General features: G+C 41.9%; 1 protein-coding gene across 25 annotated transcripts in view; it reads right to left on the bottom strand.

Annotated features, from left to right (window-relative positions):
- The window catches only part of DMD (dystrophin), a 1,014,969-nt gene that overhangs the window by 62,935 nt on the left and 933,258 nt on the right, over positions 1-18,776 (bottom strand). For all 25 annotated transcript variants that reach the window (XM_015884249.2, XM_015884262.2, XM_032449414.1 and 22 more), the window contains 2 exons: positions 13,573-13,634; positions 1,658-1,732 (listed from right to left, as the gene is read on the bottom strand). In XM_015884249.2, the coding sequence (XP_015739735.2) occupies positions 1,658-1,732; positions 13,573-13,634 (137 nt within the window). The remainder of the gene's footprint in view (positions 1-1,657; positions 1,733-13,572; positions 13,635-18,776) is intronic.

Genomic DNA, 18,776 nt, shown 5'->3' with positions numbered 1-18,776 from the left:
ACTGTGCTCTATTTCTTCTGGTGCCAAATTGCAGAAAAAGAATTTTGTAATTAGCTTCTTAAAAATCTAATTAAAATGAGTTCACGAGTGACACTGCAAGCACTGAATACACAAACACAAGAACAGTGTCTCCAAGCAAGAATATTTGCAAGAACAAAGACTGTTAACCAAATTCCTTAAATACTTCTCCTTAGTTACAAGAGTGAAGAATGTGCTAAAGTATTCAGTGTAAGCGCCGCTGCATGTTTCTGATCTAACATCCACTCTCAGAAAACCTACCTAAGTGTAACCAGGAAAGACAGACTGATTTCAGTGCGTAATCACAGTTCCCCACTGTAAAGCACAAGATAAGTGGAGAACTGTTCAGTGGTAGAATAAAGCTAATTACAGATAAAACAGGATGCAAAAGTTTTGCACGTTCAGCCTGCCTGCTACACTTGTGCACTGCCAGCTAGAGAAACCCATAATTCAAGAATTTTCTTCATTACTTCAGAACCACGCTCATTATGAATACTTTTCACTGCATATCATTCTAGTTTCTTTATGCCAGATCTTCACAATTGTCCTGAATATATGTTTGGAATTCTGATTGTCAGCTATCAAAATTCAATCTTTGTCACAGTATCCATGCTGAAATCTTTAATTACAAGAATTTTCACTGCTTAATTTTGTGTCGTGTCTTTTGTTTGTTTGTTTGTTTTTTAATTTACTTATTTAAATAAATCTAGAGATTGTTCACTAGTGGAATTCACCCATCCTTAAAAGTCTAAAAGTAAACATGCTCAAAAACCTCGAGGTTTGACTCGGTTCCAGAAAGCATGTGAGCACAAATCCAAACTTGAGATAAATCAGCAGTTGAGACATTTGCAACTGTGTCAGAAATTTAACCCTGTAATTAAATACCAAATGTAGTCAATGTTAAAATATTTTAATAACCCTCTAAACTGTATTCCATAGCAAACTCTTTGCTTTTGTAACTGACTGGTCTATTAAGAAAACTATGAGCAAATTATTTAGCCATTGGATTAGAAGAAGCTGAAGAAGAAATGTAACTGAAGTGACAGGCAGTAAATGATATACCAGTTGCAAGAACTACAGTATCAGACCATACATGCACGTCATTATGGCAGGACTAGAGACTTCTGAACCCAGCCAAATGCTGGGACAAAATGAAGCTAAATGCTTATTGTGATGATCTCATTGAAAGGCAGCAACCCCCCAGGGTTCAGAATTCAAACTAACAAACTATTAAACAACTCCAGCTCTGGCACAGTTTTTCCTCTGGGCACTCATCGTTCTTACTACAGAACAATCCTGCTTGTATGTTGAGCTGCATGTGGCTGACATGGGATGTGCCTTTAGTAATGAGCAAAGAGAAAATAACAGGCTTTAAAGTGAAAAGATGTGAAGGATGTAGGGAATGTTTATTTTGTTCCTGATCCACTGTTTTGTCTCATAAGTGTCTTGCACTTTTGGCTTGCTAGGAAGATGCAAAGTAATGGCAGCAGGAGATGCCTTAGGTGAGAAGTTTCCATATACTGGGGAGTGCCCAGGGAGAGTGGAGAGAGTGTTTTTCTACTCCTGGGAGCTGCGAATAAATTCATGGCTTGGTATTGAAGTCTTTCTGGCAGCTGGTGCCACACAGACAGGTACTTACAGCACAGAGCTTTCTGCAGCCTGCGGAGCTTCATGGCAGTTCTATAGGCTGAGAACCTGACATTGTTCAGGTCCGCTGTTGAGGAAGAATATCAGAAAAAGAGATTAGCTTTGTATCTTAGAAATAACCAGACTAATACTGTTGTTGTTCACCTGAACTCAAACATTACAATCTGTGGTTCAAAGAACAAGGCAAAAAATGGTATGTTAGAAACCATATTTCACTGAGCAAACGCACTCACACCTCGGCAATCAATCTCTCAAAAGAAAATCAGCAAGTCCTAGAGGCTTACTTCTGTTCTTTCAAAGGTGCTGAACTTAAAGAGTACTTGAAAGGACAGCACCAGCAACTGCAGCAGGGTTGTCTGAAAACACCGCAGCCTTTAAGAGATAAGGCTCCAGATCTCCTGCCTCCTTCCCTGTCTGAGGCACGTGGCCAGATTGTTTGAAGGCAGGGAGAAGCAAAGAGCCCTGCATAGGAAAATGCAGGCAGCTCTCAGCTATGGCTGAGACTCTAAAAAACAATGCAACATTTGTGCTTCCCAACCTAAACAGACAACAGCATGCCCTGAGAGGAACACTGCTCCTGTCAGGGAGCCAGCAAGGTGAACTTCTGTGACCCGCTCGGAAACTGCAGAGAGCAGGTTGAAGAACGTGAGTGACAGCCCAGTGAGTCCAGTTTTACTGCAACCCCTTCATGCGGCTCACAGAATCAGATCATCAGCAAGAGCCCTTGTTTCAGAAGAAGCTTTTTGCCCAAGGGTTTTCAGGACACTGTAGAGAGAAGGTGGTCACATACACAACCAGAAGTATGCTGAGCTGATAAATCTCCTGGCACAGGGGAGGCTTGGTCAAGGCTACGTGAACATTGCTCAATACTTGCTCCCAGCAAGATACAGCAACTGCTCAGCACTTTAAGAAGTAAATGCTAGACAAGACTGAAAAGAAAGGAGGGATTTCAAAGAAAATGTATCTTGGACCTAATCCGACCAGGAAACTGGATTTGCATCTTTCTCTTCCATCTGCCTGTGGAACCAGACTGAGGATGATGCGTGTTCTCTGATCTGGTCCCTGGCTACTGCTGAAAGCAGCTTTGGGTAAACCCATTTATAACAAGACAGAAGATAAATTTACTAAGAGTGAGGTCAGAGCTAGCACAGCTGCATTCCTACCGGTGCCTCAGCCAGCTCAGTTTCAAGTAGGCCTGGCACACCAGCACCTTGCTACAGGTAGGCCACTGCTTGCACAATTCAGGAGCAAAACCAAGGTGTGGAAGCAAGTGCCCCACTCCAGCAAAGTGCTTTTGTTCAGGTGAGCAGATCAACAGATACTTAAACCAAATACAGCTGCAAGCTGGTAACTTCACCTAAGGCAGCCAAGAACACCCCCAGCCCTAGATGCCCCCTGGGCACAGCCACCCAGCCTGTCAGCACTCCAGGCCGCTCCCAGTGCACCATCATGACACCTAACGGCCTACGCACATCATCACGGGCCCTGTGTGCTGACATGTTTCAGCACCCTGCCATGCTGCTGAGTGGGTTTAATTTATAATTGCTGACGAAACCCCTGGGCCTACGGAGTTAATGATAAGGAAGCATTTTGAAAATGTAAACTCCTCTATAAATGCAAAAAGAACGTGAAAAGCAGTGTCATTGGCTCAGAACAGAGGTCCTTTTGGCTTAATCACTAAGATACCCCCAAGCCTTGCAAACTCATTGAGAGAGAATATCACAAAAAGCAGGGCAATTACAAGAACGGCACTGAGGTGCTGTAAAGGTGTTTGCAATCGGGTAGTTTGGGTATAACTATCCCAGCATCATTTACAATGCTGTGCAGGTATAGGCAGCAGAGGGAATATAGTCTCAATTACACAAATTTTAATTAAGCTATTCCAAATGAGTAATTTGAGGTCTGATAATTCAGTAATTTTTAATACCTTAATAAAGGCTGGGAAGTGCTTCTAAAACACATCTTGCAGTGGAAGGGGAACTTTCAGCTTTGTGTAGCATTTCTTTTTCTTTGCACAGTTCCATACACCTTTTTAATGGGTAGTTCTCTTGGGCACTGTTCCTGCCAGCTCACTCTCTCACAATTACCCTGACAGGTCCAGAAGCCTTAATGTGTGGAATAAAGTGTGCAATTTAAATAAAGCAACTTAATTTGTCTTTAAGGGAAATTAATAAAGCAGTCCCTTGCAAACACACTGTGCCTTCAGTTACATTTTGTACTCTTGTTGTAAGGCTACACTTGCATTCTGGAAAAGAAACAAAAAATTCCCAAATTGCAGCAATTTTACTTGTTAAAAATAAGCCTGGTCAAAATTAACTGGGATGGAAGCTCATATATGCTAGACTATGACAAAATGAACAAATCTACCCTAAACTTTAAGTGTGTATTCTGAAAAAAATTTCTCTGCTTATTATTTACATCTTTCAAAGTATTAGCAAATATATACACATGCTGCAGACCTTAATCAGGCAGAAGGTGCTATCCACACATGAGGACATTTAATCTTCGTCCGTAAATGAAGGAAGATTGATCCTTGGAGAGGGCAATACAGTGAATGGTCACAGAATCACAGCATGGCTGGGGTTGGAAGGTAACTCTGAAGGTCACCTGGTCCAATCCTTGCTTCAGTAGGGCCATCCAAAGCAGGCTGCCTGGCAACACATTCAGGTGTTCTCTGCAAATCTCCAAGGAGACTGTAAAACATCTCTGGGCAATCTGTGCCAGTGCTCCATCACCTGCATAGCACAGAAGTGCGCCCTGATGCTCAGATGTCTGTTCTTGTCCTGGCACTGGACACCACCAAAGAGAGCTTAATTTTGTCTTCATTGCTCTCTCCCTTCAGATATTTACTCACAGGCTGAGCAGTCCCAGGTTATTAAGCCTCTCTTCACAGGAGAGGTACTCCAGTTCCTTCATCATCTTGGTGATCAAACAAAGCAGAGGTGGCTAGCCCTGATAGTGAGGAGGGGCCAGCACCTAACAGTGAACCTCAGGAAGTTCAATAAGGCTAAGCCCAGTGCCCTGTACCCAAGTCAAGGCAATCCCAAGCACAGACAGACTGGCTGGAAAACAAACTGACAGCTGCCCTGAGAAGGACTTGGGAATACTGGCTGACAAGAAGCACAGCATGAGCAGCACTGCTGCCCAGAAAGCCAAACATATCCTGGGCTGCATCAAAAAAAGCAGCCTGTTGAAGGAGGTGGTTCTCCTGCACTACTCTGCCCTGAGAGTGAGACTACAACTGGAGTACTGCTAACAGCTCCAGGATCCCAACATATGGATTTGGACCTGTTGGAGCAAATTAGAAAGAGGGCCATGAGGGTGATCTGATTGCTGGTGTATCTCTCCTATGAAGACAGACAGACAGTTTTTTTGTTTGTTTGTTTATTTTAAAGCTGTATTCCTATGAAACTGCTGGTGGTGCTTTTTCGCTACCCAAGCTACTGCTGGAAAGAATGCACTGCTTCATGGAACAGAGAGGGGAAACCCAGCTCTCCTCTAATCGGGATCGATATGCTTTCCTTGCTGGTGTATGACTCCAGTTAAATGAAATGTACAACATCAGACTGCCAAGCAATGAGGCTTGGTAGCTCTGCTTGCTATCGTTAGTTGTAACGTCACCATTAACAGCAATGAAGGAAACCTAGAGTAAGGCAGCATAAGGCACCGCTTGGCTACCAGCCAGACATAACTGCTGGGAACACGTGGAGGAGGGAGGAATGAGGCACAAGCAACAGCAATCTTCCAAGGTTTTATAAAAACATTAGCAGCTCATCCTTTCCTGTGCTTTTTTTCCTTCCTGGGTCCCAAGGGAAAAAAAAATATTGGATGTTTTCCACTCCCAAACAGACTAGCAAAATGTTAGGAGCCAGTAAGTATTGAATCCAGCAAGCTTTTGCCACCTCTGGGCAGGTAGAAAAGCTAAACATAACAAATACGCTTTTTTCCAGCCTTTCCTCTAACACATAGGAAGTACGCACAATCTCATATTCCAAATGAAGTGATCAGAGGTCGGAAAAGCCCTCAGAGTACTTTTGCAGGTTGTTTTACAATACTGCAACTCCAGCCCTAGTCTTCATTGCTTGAAAGGTAACTTTCACACATCAAAAAAAATGTAGATGCTCAAGAGCATGATCTGCTTTTGTATTCTGAAATAATCATGTAGTGGAAAAGGTCACCTGCCCTCTAGAAACAAACAGACCAAGGAAAAGGTCGCACTGCAGTATTTAGTGACAGTAGTATTTATGCCCAGGAGGGACGAGGAAAAGTGGCTCAATACCACTCAGCCATGAACAAACTCTCTGTTCAAGGGAGTATAAATGCTTATGGGGAAGAAGATAGAAGATTACGCTGCAGAAGACCTGTAAGACAAGGCAAATGCTGAGGCCTCAGCAGCAACGAACAATTCTCACCTAGACAGTAGTAAGTTCGCTGCAAGATCTTTCTCAGCTCCTAACGCACCCGTCTTGCTTCTTTGAAAAGGTTCCAAGCGTTAAGGTATAAATGACCCTTGAAATTAAGAAATCTGCTTTTGCTGCTTTCTTCTTCTCATTATAGACAGGTCAAGCTCCTCCACTTGTTTTGCAGCATCTAATGCAGTGGGGAGAAAAGTGTCTAGAAAACTGATTTCCTCCATCAGGCACCATGAAGTGCCTATGAGTTATTCCACAAGAACTAGTGCTCCTTACACAAGCAATTTTAAGAAAGAAAGACCTCGGATTGTTGGTAAGAAGAACTAAAATCAAAACTATTGTTGAAAAACAATCAGACAATTAAATCCAATTAATCTTATCCAATTAACCTCTTCTGCATAATTCTGCAAGTCGAGAGAAATCTCAAAACAATAAGGCTACGCTTTTCCTCAAAAGAGCTAAAACAGCATCATCAACACATTTTTCAAGACTGTACTTCTACAGAATTGAAAAACAGCAGTAATTACATACAGCAGATCCTTTTTCACAGTGGCTAATCAGGTAAAAATCACTCAGTTGAGAAGTGGTCCGTGATTTGCATCATAAATCTGAACCACCTGCCGGAGCATTCCACTTGCTACTGACACAGTATCAACAAATAAGATGTCGCAGAACCTTGTTTTTAATTCATCCATGCAAAATTCCAGATTAAACATTGGGACGTTAATATAGTATTAACAGTAAAAACAAATCCTTGTTTTCTTGATCCTTTTATCACGTGAAATGGGATAACAAGCATTTAAAAGTAATAAAAAATTGAAGAACAGTGAGTTTTTTAAAAAGACCATATTTAATAAGGGATGTTTAGTTTGGAAAGACATCCACTTTGATTATGATACATCTTAAGTAACGTGTTTTAAGTGAATTGCTTTCCATGGATATTCTTAAAAGGACAAATCACGCTACAGTAGCTCCAGCTGCCACCAGTGCTGAATGACTGGGATGTTTCATTTGACCACGTACTGCCCTCTGACACAGCTAATCTGACAATGTTTAAAAGCTCTGGGACAGGCCAGACTATCTCCTGCCAGAGGCAGGTGATAATAATTTGTCTCACACACACACAACACATCTCTGAAGTCTTTTCTACCTAGACGCCATCTTCTTTTTAGTTCAGGGGGGGATCACTTTTCTTTATCACTGTGAACATTATTACACTCACTTTTTATTGATTTTCAACTGAACAGCACAGTCATTTCATTTGATTTTATGAACAGTGAGTTTTTCACTGCCTGGATGTCACCAAACTGACAAAAGAAGTTACATGCTTCAGGTGATAACCACCATCTCAAGAGTGAAATTTGTTAAGTGAACAACCAACTTCACTGAAATAAATTAGACCTCATCAAGTCATAACCTCATTCGGCCACGTTCACCAAATCCTAATCTTAATTTGGCAAGATTTACAGGGTTTTTGTTTTGATCTCACATGTTTGCAAGGAAAAAAATGTGAACCTGCATCGATACACTGTGAAAGCAGTATTTCACCATAGCCTGTGACATACTCAAACAGCTGTTTATAAATAAAATGCTAGCACTGGATAAACTATTTTTAGAATTAATTACATGTCATTGTTGTCTCTGACAATGTAGACCTAGCAAACTTAACAACAGTTTACACTACAATCCTTATTGGATTCTAATCCAACCACCAGACACTATACCTACAGATTTTTCATTGGACTGTATGTAATAGCACCCTGACTTTCCAGGAAGGTTCATCTTACACCAATTCAATACGGCTGTGATTCTCTGACCAGTTAATTAGAGTGCTGATTATCTTCCTGCTGCCCAAAACTCCTATATAAATCTTATAGTGATGCTTACAATGACATACATTGCCTCTGTAGGAATTGTGATTTAAAAACGTAGGCAAGACAAATGGATAAAGGAAAGAAATTAATCAAAGAAACACTGCTTAATACCATTTGAGTTCTAGCCATTGACTCATTATGACAATAATTAATCACTTACACTGCTTCGAGGATAAATAACAGTAAGCAGTGCTGTTATATATACAGACATGCAGCTTAACCACTGTCCATGAAGTCACAGGGCAGGATGCGTTATAAACACTCCACAAAGTAGAACATTCAACAATGTGTCTGCAAATTAATAAGTGGAAGGCACTCATGGCACTGAAGTGGTACTGACTGCATCCACCAAGAAGAGGATGAACATCACAGCATGAGTCAGCTTCCCAATTACATGATCAGGTGACATGGCCTTTGGAAATTTATATTTATTTTGTCAAGGTTTTTCTTCATCAAAACTGTAAGGAAGGATATGATGTTCACTTCCATTATGGAGTTGGGATGTAATCAGTTTGGAGTCAGGTCAGCAATTCTTCCTGTACACTAGCTGAGATGCAGTCTTAGTGAAATAATAAAATCAATAAACAGCAAACAAGCAGCTTCAAAATTATTAAGGAATGTTATTCATTTGCAAGCCAAGAAGGTAATACTCTTGAGCAAAACATTCCCATATGGCTAACTGTTCCACAACAGAACATTACTTTGCTTGCTCTCTTTCATTTCTTCCTTCACTGCTAATATACCTATGGCTTAATTGTCAAGAGACATGAGGTCCTTGAAACAGAATGATCCCTACCACTGGTAGCTCATCAGCAAATTATGGCTTCTCTGCCATAGCTACGTGTACTGACTACATGTATGCAAAGATTACTGTCACATACTTTACAAAGATGACATACTTTAGGTCTGACAACTACCCAAGGGTGTTAGAGCCCAATTAATCCTATTTTCCCAAAAGAAAAAAAAAAAATATTATGCAGATTATAACTATCAGTGGTATCAGTGGATAAACAACATTTTAAAGAAGATTGTATGTACCATCTCTTTAGATTTCAGTAAAATAATGTAATTGATTTGTGACATGCATGTCTCCTTAATACAAACATGCAAATCAATTAGTTGAATATGAATAAAACCTCAGAGAAAAGCAACACACAGTGTAAGAGCTCTGTGATAAATAAGTACAGGATTTCTTTTTTAATGGCAAAGAAGGGCAGTTTAACCTCTTCAGGCAGCTTTTCAGCAGGACAAATAAAAATGCATGAACTGAAAAGGGCAGTAAATGTTTATCTTCCTTGGTCACTGATTGTTAGTAGCTCACCCTGCTTTACTGAGTAGCCAGTCACAAGATCAACACAGCAGCTCCTGCTGAAATTCGGCTGAAGGTTTAGAAGTACCTCCCAGCATTCTCTCACCTTACGTTAAGCAAATGAGACACTTCTTCCAAATACACCACGGAGAATGGCCTCCCTCACACTCCAAATTAAATGGAAAGCTGTCACTAGCTGCAGTGCACTGGAGTCTGCAAGGGTGTGGGTGGATTTTTTTCCACCCTCTTGTCTTACCCTGGGGAGTTAGGAGAGAGAAACAGATGCATCCTGACTGCATCCTGCTATTGCAATTACTGCTTGCAGAGACACTGAGGAAACTCATCCTGTCATCCCATAGGGGGGCTGGAGGAAGGGGATGCTAACAGTATGGTATAGCAGACCAAGCTCTCCTGGGCCACCGCTACAAAGGTTAGTCACTCTCAGCTTAAAGGCAAAATGCTATCATTCACAGCTAAGCTGTCTGCAATTAAATCTTCACCCTTAGAAGATAAACTCAAAAAGAATTTAAAAAAAAAAAAGCATTGGCAGTCTACTTTGATTTCTGTTCTTCTCGTCTCAAAGGTCCTTGAATTCTCTAGGACAACAAAATCATGCAAATTCTCATTTCAGTGATGCCCTGGAGCCATCATGAAGGATGAGAAAATTTGTAAGGGGGCTGTAAAAGAACAGTGTAGAAAGAAGACCTGCTGCAGGGGAATTGCTCTTGGAAAGAAAAGCAGCCAGAGCAGTTCTGGGTACTTTGAAGACTTCCAGAAGGAAGTTAGAAGAGAAAAGGGGAGTGGTTCGTAACAGCCTTGCACAAACTGGGGGGGAACTATCAGCAGCTGAGCCTTGGAGAGTCACGCATCACTGAGTTTTACTATCTCTCCTATTTCAGCGTTTGTTTTTTCACCATGTTCTTCATTTGCATAACTAGTCAATCTGCATCAACATCTGGTAGATAAATTAAATGATACAGCTAAGGTCATCACTGCAATTACCTATCGCCACTTCCATTTGACCATTAAACAACAATTATGTCATTTAATATTGACGGTTCGTTATGTAACTTTAAGTAACCATAACTTTAAATGAAGAGTGAAATTGCCAAACTTGAGTCAGCAATAGATGCTTCATTAAAACTGACAAAATTGCTACGTTGTTGAAATAATAAAGAGAAGCAGTCCAGAGCAAGCACTTCAGCTTCTTAAAAGGAAGAGCTTATGTTGAAGGAACAGCCAGGTAAGAATTTCTGATACGCACACTAACTCTCAAATGAAGTATTTTACAGTTATTAAAAGTATCTTTATAAATGGCCTTGTTTCAGCAAATGAGTGCAAAGAGAATTAGAGATACCTTCCTTTGTGGGCAGGTTAGTTTATAATTTCTTCCTGAAGCCTCTTTCTGCTTTCTCTGACGCAGTCCGTACCTGAGACAGGATACAGGACTGCTGGACAGACAACCCAATCAGGTACAGCAATTTACCTTCATTTTAACAAATATCCGAACCCCTAAAAACAAAGCTGAGGAAAATAAGTTTGAAGCTTGGATTTCATCCATTCCAGCAGAATGTGCTGCGGCAATTTGTAGGTATGTGAGGTGAATATATGTGAAGAATAAAACAAACATTACTTCTCCTTTTACCAAAAGACTTGTCTTGTTCCTAGTTGCGACTTCCTCATTTTCTTACAATAAATAAATAAATAAATAGATAAAATAAAATTAAGCTTTCAGTAATTTGGAAGAATTTAAATTAGACACAAAGATCCCCCAGGAAATTACAATACACTGGAATCAATTAAAGCGTGGTGAATTTACAGAAAGGCAACAAATCCGTCAGTACCTGGGATGTACAGAAAGCTCCATCTCATCACTCAATTGCTCCCTACGGGCTAAATGTAGGAGCTGGAAAATGGAAATAAACATTCTTGACAGCATTGATGTATCTGATCTCACTGTTTTGCATTTACCTGGATCGTACAATTCATGTTTTCTACCAGATTTTTAAAATGCATATATACTAAGCTCCTTCCTGGCTTCTCCACATGAATAAGAAGCAAAATTTGGATCCTACTGTGGGGAAAAATAATAGGATCTAATGAGTATGCAATACAAAATCGACTTTAATAATATCTTTTCAGATAAAGTATTACTGAACAGTCTGAAAAGACTTGAAACATCCCATTATTACCGTTTTGACCCGAGGCAAAGAAAAGCACTGAAAACACATCAAGGCTTCCATTCAAGACTAAACGGGTTATGCTTGTATTATGCAATTTATATGAGAGTTAGGCAATGATGAATATACCCAATTCAAAAATAAAATAAAATAAAATGGTAGGTTATTCAGTCGCACCTTTTTCAAAGCTTTATCCTATGTGGCAGTGCACGAAGTATCAGTTTGTTTAACCTGTTTTCTACACATGTACAAACACTTAAGTTTAGTAATAGAAATGCCTATTGCACATGCTATGCTAAAAAACAGTGCTGCTTCCATATTAATAAGCACTTGGTCCCGGCTCAAAAAGATTAGCCACAAAGAATAATGCCCTGGTGGACATTACTTTCTCTTGAAAACAGAAGGCTTTTAAAAGAAAAAAAAAAAAGACAAAATCTGCCTAAACACGTCCCTTCTTTATGCTATAAGCAGTGAGGATGTCTTCAAATCTTGACATCCAGGTGATACTTACAGTGATAAAATCTCAGTTAAACTAAATGCAACCTGACTTCAACAGTCACACATCATTTGAACTGTTGACCTGAACCCACCAGGAGACTTCTTCCCTTCGCACAGAGCTACCTCTTGACTTCTTGATTATTCCAGACTACTGCAGTTGAAATACCAGAAAGAAATCCCAGAAGAAAAGTAGTTTCAACAGGACTTCAGGTCTGACCAGCAACGGTATCAGAAATATCATGTTATCTCTGGATCAAAGTGAGCTACAGAGTTTGGAGTGCGGTTCAATTAACAGGCAACTGTTTGAGGATCTACCTGTATTAAAGAGATGTTGGCACGCACAATTGCTATTTGTCCTGAATCCTTTAAACACCTCACTTCCAGAGCAGAATAATAAGAGAGGCAAAAAGGGCTATATGTTATAATTAAATAGCAAGTCAACACTCGTCTGCTTTTGCATTTTGTTAGCCTGAATTTAACACGTCTTCTATCCCTTTTTGATATACAGAGCTGTCTTCTGGTTAATTTTTAAACAAATTGCTGCCACAGTGTTAATATTACAAGGAAAAAACATTCACACTTTCATTCCACTTTATCATATTGTGTTTCTAAAATAGCTTGGGTATACTTTCACATCTGAGCACTGCAGAGATACCTGAGTTAGCCTGAAATACGCCAGTTTATCTACTGAAAACAGTCTAATTATGCCAGCATAGAGTTAAGCAGAAGATAATTTAAGCTATTTTTCACCACAGTAAATAAACCTGCACTGAATGCTAGACTTGAGTGCCTTAGTACTAAAGCTGGCTTGTTTAAAAGCTAGTTTATGTACTTGCACTATACAGACATAACCTCCTCCTTGAATGCAGCATATTGATTGATATTTCTTTTAGAGAAATAGCTTAATTTTTATTATACCCTCCATTACTTATTAACAGGACCATTAAAAGCAAATAGTTAGCTATTAAATGGTCTGCCAAGCAGCCTATACTATAGCATAGATCGACCTACTGTATCTCACTGATGTGCTTCTGTTGCTAAAATCCAAAGCTGCTATGAATTTTTTGAAATCAAACAGAAAGACCCAACACAAAAGCCCACCAGGGAGGCACATCTGAAGTCATAATAAGTGTGCAATTTGGGTATTCAAAATGCCATCATGACAGCTGCCATGCGTTCTGAGTATTGAGTGATTTAAAAATAAAGCAGTGGCAACGCAGTTTGTCAAACTGCTTCCATTGGCTTTCTACCATCCAGAAGTCAACATTAACAGCAGCTTGGTTTGATTTTTCATCTGCCTTTTGTAAAACAGTGAAAAGATTCATGATTTCTTTCTTCTTTTTTTCCTTTTTCTTTATCCATTTCTATTTTAGCCTTTAAGTAAGTTCGCAACAAAGCAGCAAAATTACTTAGTAAATACAGTGCACACTCCAACCACGCTGATACATTAATTTTTCCACTTGATGTTTGAAATAAATCATTATGCCTTACACACTTGTTTGCGGAAAAATTAATCTCAGTAACATCACAGCTTCTTGCTTTAAATTGATTTTGGTTCACTACTTCTTGAAATCTTTGTCTTAATAATTCCTCTGATTGGGAAAAAATAACAACAACTGGTAGGGGTGTCTTACCTAAAGACTGGTAGAGCTCAGTCATTTTGGGATGATCCCAGCAGGTTGTCTGCGTCTCATGGCTACAATAAAAAACATAAAAGTTAGTAAAATGGAATTTCTCTTTCCCTTCCCTCACACAGTGTGCATCCCAGTGCTGTGCCAGAACACTGCCAGCAGCCTGAGCTCTTGCAGGAGGGAATCTAAGTAGCAGCAGGCATGTCTTCTTTCAACACCAGATGTCCATTTGGACTGCTGTATTTAGGCATGGGCTCAAGAAGCAAAATTAAAAGTTCTGCTAATATTACAAAGACAGTGAGCATTCAGGCAATACGGTGATTTGGGTTGTTTCTCTTATCCTAGGGTCTCTGTGAAGTTTCAGGAGGCAGAGCTATACGGAAGCCAGGAAAAACCCAAATGGGGTTACGAAACCCTGCACTATGACTAGAATGTAAATGGGCCCATCACTGCACAGAAGCTCACAGCCTTCAGCTTTACAGCAGAATGCTGCCAAAAGACATGCAGTGTGAGAGAACCAACTAAGTGAAGTGTTAGCAAGTGCAGTAGCAACTCACATCTCCCAAGGCTACACATCTTAAGATTTTTTTAATGACAGTGTGGCTAATGTGATCTTATTTCCACATTAACATTGGAAACTTGAAAGAAAATTCTCCTTATCTATTCTATAGCCAGTGAAGTCCTGGTCACACAGAATTCAGCTCAACTGAGAGACAACCATCACTACACTTAAAGAAAACTCTGAAATGTACAGTTGCTAGCAACCACATTTGCAGTTCTTGGACTTAAAGAACAGACATCCTGGGTCCAACACACATACAGTGTTTGGAAGTACAGACACAGAAGAGAGGGGTCTGATCCACAGTGCTTAGTTATCCTGGAAGCACACACCTTTCAGCTCCAAAAGACTGAATTGCAACTCAACAAGCAAACTGAGTGCCACTGTACAGCAAACAGTGCGTGTAAAGCTGATGCTACAGAGAGCAAGGGGGCAAGTGGTGAACCCAAGTGCACCTCTGCAGACACACCCTAGGGATGCAGCTCTCCATGTAACACTTTAGCACCACCACTGCTGCAGGGGAAGAGAATAGTGTTTTCTTAGCAGGATTTCATATTGTCCTTAGAAGACAAGCTATTTACTTGATCCATGTGAATACTTCACTGGCCCAGCAACATCTGTACATTCTGTGTGTAATATCCCCACATTTTCCTCTAAAATTACAAGGAAGAATGAAAGGAGTAAGCATAAGCAAAAATGCAGGAACGGCACTTCCTGAGCTGAGCACAAGATGTTAAAGAAGCCTCAACTCATCAGCCTCAGCATCCCCCTCTTTCCTAATTCCTGCAGTGGCTGAAGGTAGTGAGAAACGGGGGAGGACATCAGAGCCGCAACAGCCGTCCTGGTCTTTGCTCTGGGAAAATACAAATACTGCTATTGCCTTTGGTCACCTGGCCTTACAGTTTGATGACCACAGATACAGGGCTGCTTACATGAAAACACCGCACCCACGTTCCCAAATTTTCTAAGACTCCTGCTACAAGGAAGTTCTGCAGTACCAGCAGTGTGCTGCACATTCTGCTAAAGTGCATTTTGGAAGAAAAAGTTTCATTTACACACTGAATCCTCCCAAAATCTGACTCCTGCTTGTACAATAGCAACCCAAACGAAAAGAACAACAGGATGTATTTACTACCAAATTACTGCGTTAAAGAGAGAGAACTCACAACTCAGGTAAGCAGGCAACAGCAGCAAACCAACACTCAAGCCTGCAGAGCTGTGCCTGCTGTTTGCTAGTTCTCAGTGTTCGTTCCAGACCAGCAGTTCCCTGGCAGCAGCCTGGCGGGCCCAGCCGGGGAGTGCTGCAGGACTGAGCTCAGAGCTGCATACAGGCGCTCCTTGTGCAGGGGAGCTGGCTCAGGGCAACAACCCAGGGACTCTGGGGATGGTGGTTTTCCACACCTCCTTATTATCTCAAATGCCATGCGCAGTGCTTCTGAGATATCCCAACAGCAAGTGTATCCTTGGCTTCTGTGCCAAAGCATGTAGCAAAGAAGAAACTAAGAACTTAGGCATGCAGTTGCAAGAAAGCTCTGAAACTAATTGCCTAATTTTCCCTGTGAATTTAGTTTGGCAGCTCCAGATTGTTTTGTGGATGAACTAGGCCATTTGGGGATATACAGCTATTGGTCTGGGAGCTTTCAAAGGCACTGATTCCCCATTACAGTATTATAAAGCCATTGAGCTTGTGGCAATGATGTTCCTATACAGCACCCGGAATCCTACTGCCTGTGTAGAATAGAAGTACAAGAGAGCCATTTCAGATGCAAAAACTGTTATGGTTAATCACTCATCAACACCATGTGGACAAGATATCGTTGGTATTTTTGTTTTTGTGGTAAAGCTGTATCAGATATCAGGGAATTTAATGCGTGTGGCGTAAGCTTAGGTCACTTATTAACCATCCGTAAAATACATAGCTGATCTACCGAAGACACTGTAAATAAAATTGCCATTGCCAAAGAAACATTGGACTGTTTTCATACATTTTTACTGCCAGGTACCTCAAACGACTACACAGCATGCTCTTACATCACGACTGCCTAAAATAATTCACCCAGGGATGCCCATTTTGCAATGAGCAGTTTCACTCACTTCACCCACACGTCCCAAGGGCTGAGCTGGTGGGGTGGATGCCTTTCTCCAGTGCTCCCTCCCTTCGTTCTGGTGTCCTTCCCAGAAGAGAGCTGAGGCCTGGTGCTGGAGCAGGTGAAGAGGCAGGGCAGTGCCCCAGACACATAGGAGGCAGGAGGGCCGCAGCTACTTCACTCCCACAGGAAGCAGGAGGAAGGTGAGACTGCAGCCCTCCTGCTCTCTATGAGCCTTTCCACTGTTTCCAAAGGCCATCTGACCATGAGCTAGGGGCCAGCCAGGGGGAGGCTCTGCCTGCCCTAAGGGAAGCGCCAGCTCAGCAGTTCCTGCAGCCTCCACCGTGCCTGGGAACGCTGTAGCATCCTTAATAAAGCTGCAGCACAAGGTCTGCCAGAGTTTCAAACTCTGGTGAGCAGGGCCCTTTGCAGCATGCGAGTCAGGGGGATGCAGGCAGACATGGGAAGCACGAGCCCTCTGACTAGCAATAGCTGAAGCCTCGTGAGACATGCCCAAGTAATGGCTCATGGGGCTTGTTCTCCTCTTTCCCATCTGACTTAAGCTGCAAAGGTGAAAAGGAAATTAAAAGTGGGCCTGAAAATGAGAGGAGCAGTGCTGGATAATGGTGACACGTAGGTGCTGGTGTGACTGGCACACTAAATACACCAATAGGTCAGGGGGATGAAAGCACAGTCCTCACTTAACACATCCTTTGGGAGCAGCAGGACTGCTTCATTAAAGGGTAATTACATCATATTAGCAAGGATAATTTTTACGTGGGCAATTCTGTTACACTGTGCCCGCATAACCCCTCTGTTCTTGCAAAAAGCACAGACATTCATCTCTTGTCATTGTCGGGAGAGCTAACAGCACACAGGACTGCAAACCTGAAACCGAGAGACGATAGTCCAAATGGCACAAGAACTGAATTACCATTCTCTTGCTACAACTTGATCGGTTGAAACAAAACACAGTTATTTTCTCTTCCCACATTTTACATTACCAATGAGCAACGCCAGCAGCGGGGGGAGTAGAGAACAATGTTGCACCAGCGCTAAAACATCCCCGCAAAGGTTGTACCCAAACACTCATGAATCTCTTTAACTCATCCTGATTGCACTCCTACTTTTTGCATATATGTAAGATTCAGGTGCTCTTGTTTATTCATTGCAAAGTTCCGGAGTCTGGAACTTCAAACTGAACTGTGCAGCCCTTTCTAAACTCCTGCTGTGCTTCTTCTGTTGCTGACGTATTTATTTGAAAGCAGAACATAAACGAGATGCAAGCGTGCAGATGTTCACAGAATAAGAAATTTCATCAGGTGGCAATAAACAGATACTTACATACACTTAATAATAAGCTGCAATTAAAGTACCGTCTTATAAAGCAATGAATAATCCACTTTCAAACACTGCAGTCTGTAATACCTCTCACCTTTTGGCTTTAAGATGAATAAAAGGTTATTACAACCACCGTATGACTGCTGTCAAAAAGCCAAAATAAACACGATACAGTTGCTTGGCTTTCACTAACCTAACATAAATGCATTTCAAAGTGTTTGCATGCACAGACACTGCTGCTCATTGAAAATCAGAAATGTTTTCAGCAGCAGATGACAGTGATTGCCAGAAGACTTAACAGCTGTCTTTTTACAGGGTTTCATTAATTCCTTGGCTACACCACGGCACTGCGATGGAAAGTATTAGCGGTGAGAGAAGGTGGCACTCCTTTGTGCTGTACAAAGGACTACTGTTTTCATCTATAAATCTAGAGACTACTGATCTGTGCACGGAGATTATTCCCGTTTAAGCCAAGGATCAGCGTCTTTCCAGCAAGAATTTGACTGCAGCATGTTTTATTGGCTTTTGCCAGATTTATCACGCTGCCGAAGGGAGGCACCAATACATATTTAAGTTTCTCGCTGATAGTCGAAACGAACAGTCAGAGAAAGGCAAATACCAACTGCCGAGAACTGAAGAGTAACTCTTTCTCGTCGCTCGCTACGTTAAACATTTATTTTACACGCTCTATCTCGGGCAAAGATGCCCGCTCGGCGGCGGGGCTCTGCTCTCCAGATGCTACCTGCCCGCCCAGCTCGGGCAAAGCCCAGCCGCTCCGCTCCCACCAAAACCATCTCACTGCGGGGCATGGGACCCCACAGCCACGCACCCGCAGAGCGGGCTCTGAGCAAAAAACACGGCTAGGCAAGGGTCAAACAATCAGAGGATAGAATAGTTAAGGTCGGAAAAGACCGCTAAAAGATCACTTAGCGCGCAGCTCCTGGGAACCCCTCCCGGCCCTGCCGTCATGGGAAAGGTGACTGCTAGCATGAAAGGACTCCATAAAAGTAATACCCATTGAAGTGTTTTAGGGAAGTTCGCTTCCGCACCAACTTAGGCGCTGCACAGGTAACGCTCCACACTCCTCCGGCTGCCCTTTGCGACCCAGCGCAGCGCGCACTCCCATCCCGGCGCACACGCCGCCCACCGCCCGGCTCCAGCTCCGGGTTCCCGGCGGACCCCGCACCCTGCGCGTCCCAACCGGATACACAGCGCGGGTC

The sequence above is a fragment of the Coturnix japonica genome, chromosome 1 (genome assembly GCF_001577835.2).
Source record: "Coturnix japonica isolate 7356 chromosome 1, Coturnix japonica 2.1, whole genome shotgun sequence".
NCBI lineage: Eukaryota > Metazoa > Chordata > Aves > Galliformes > Phasianidae > Coturnix > Coturnix japonica.
This window is presented reverse-complemented; position numbering and strand designations above follow the sequence as displayed.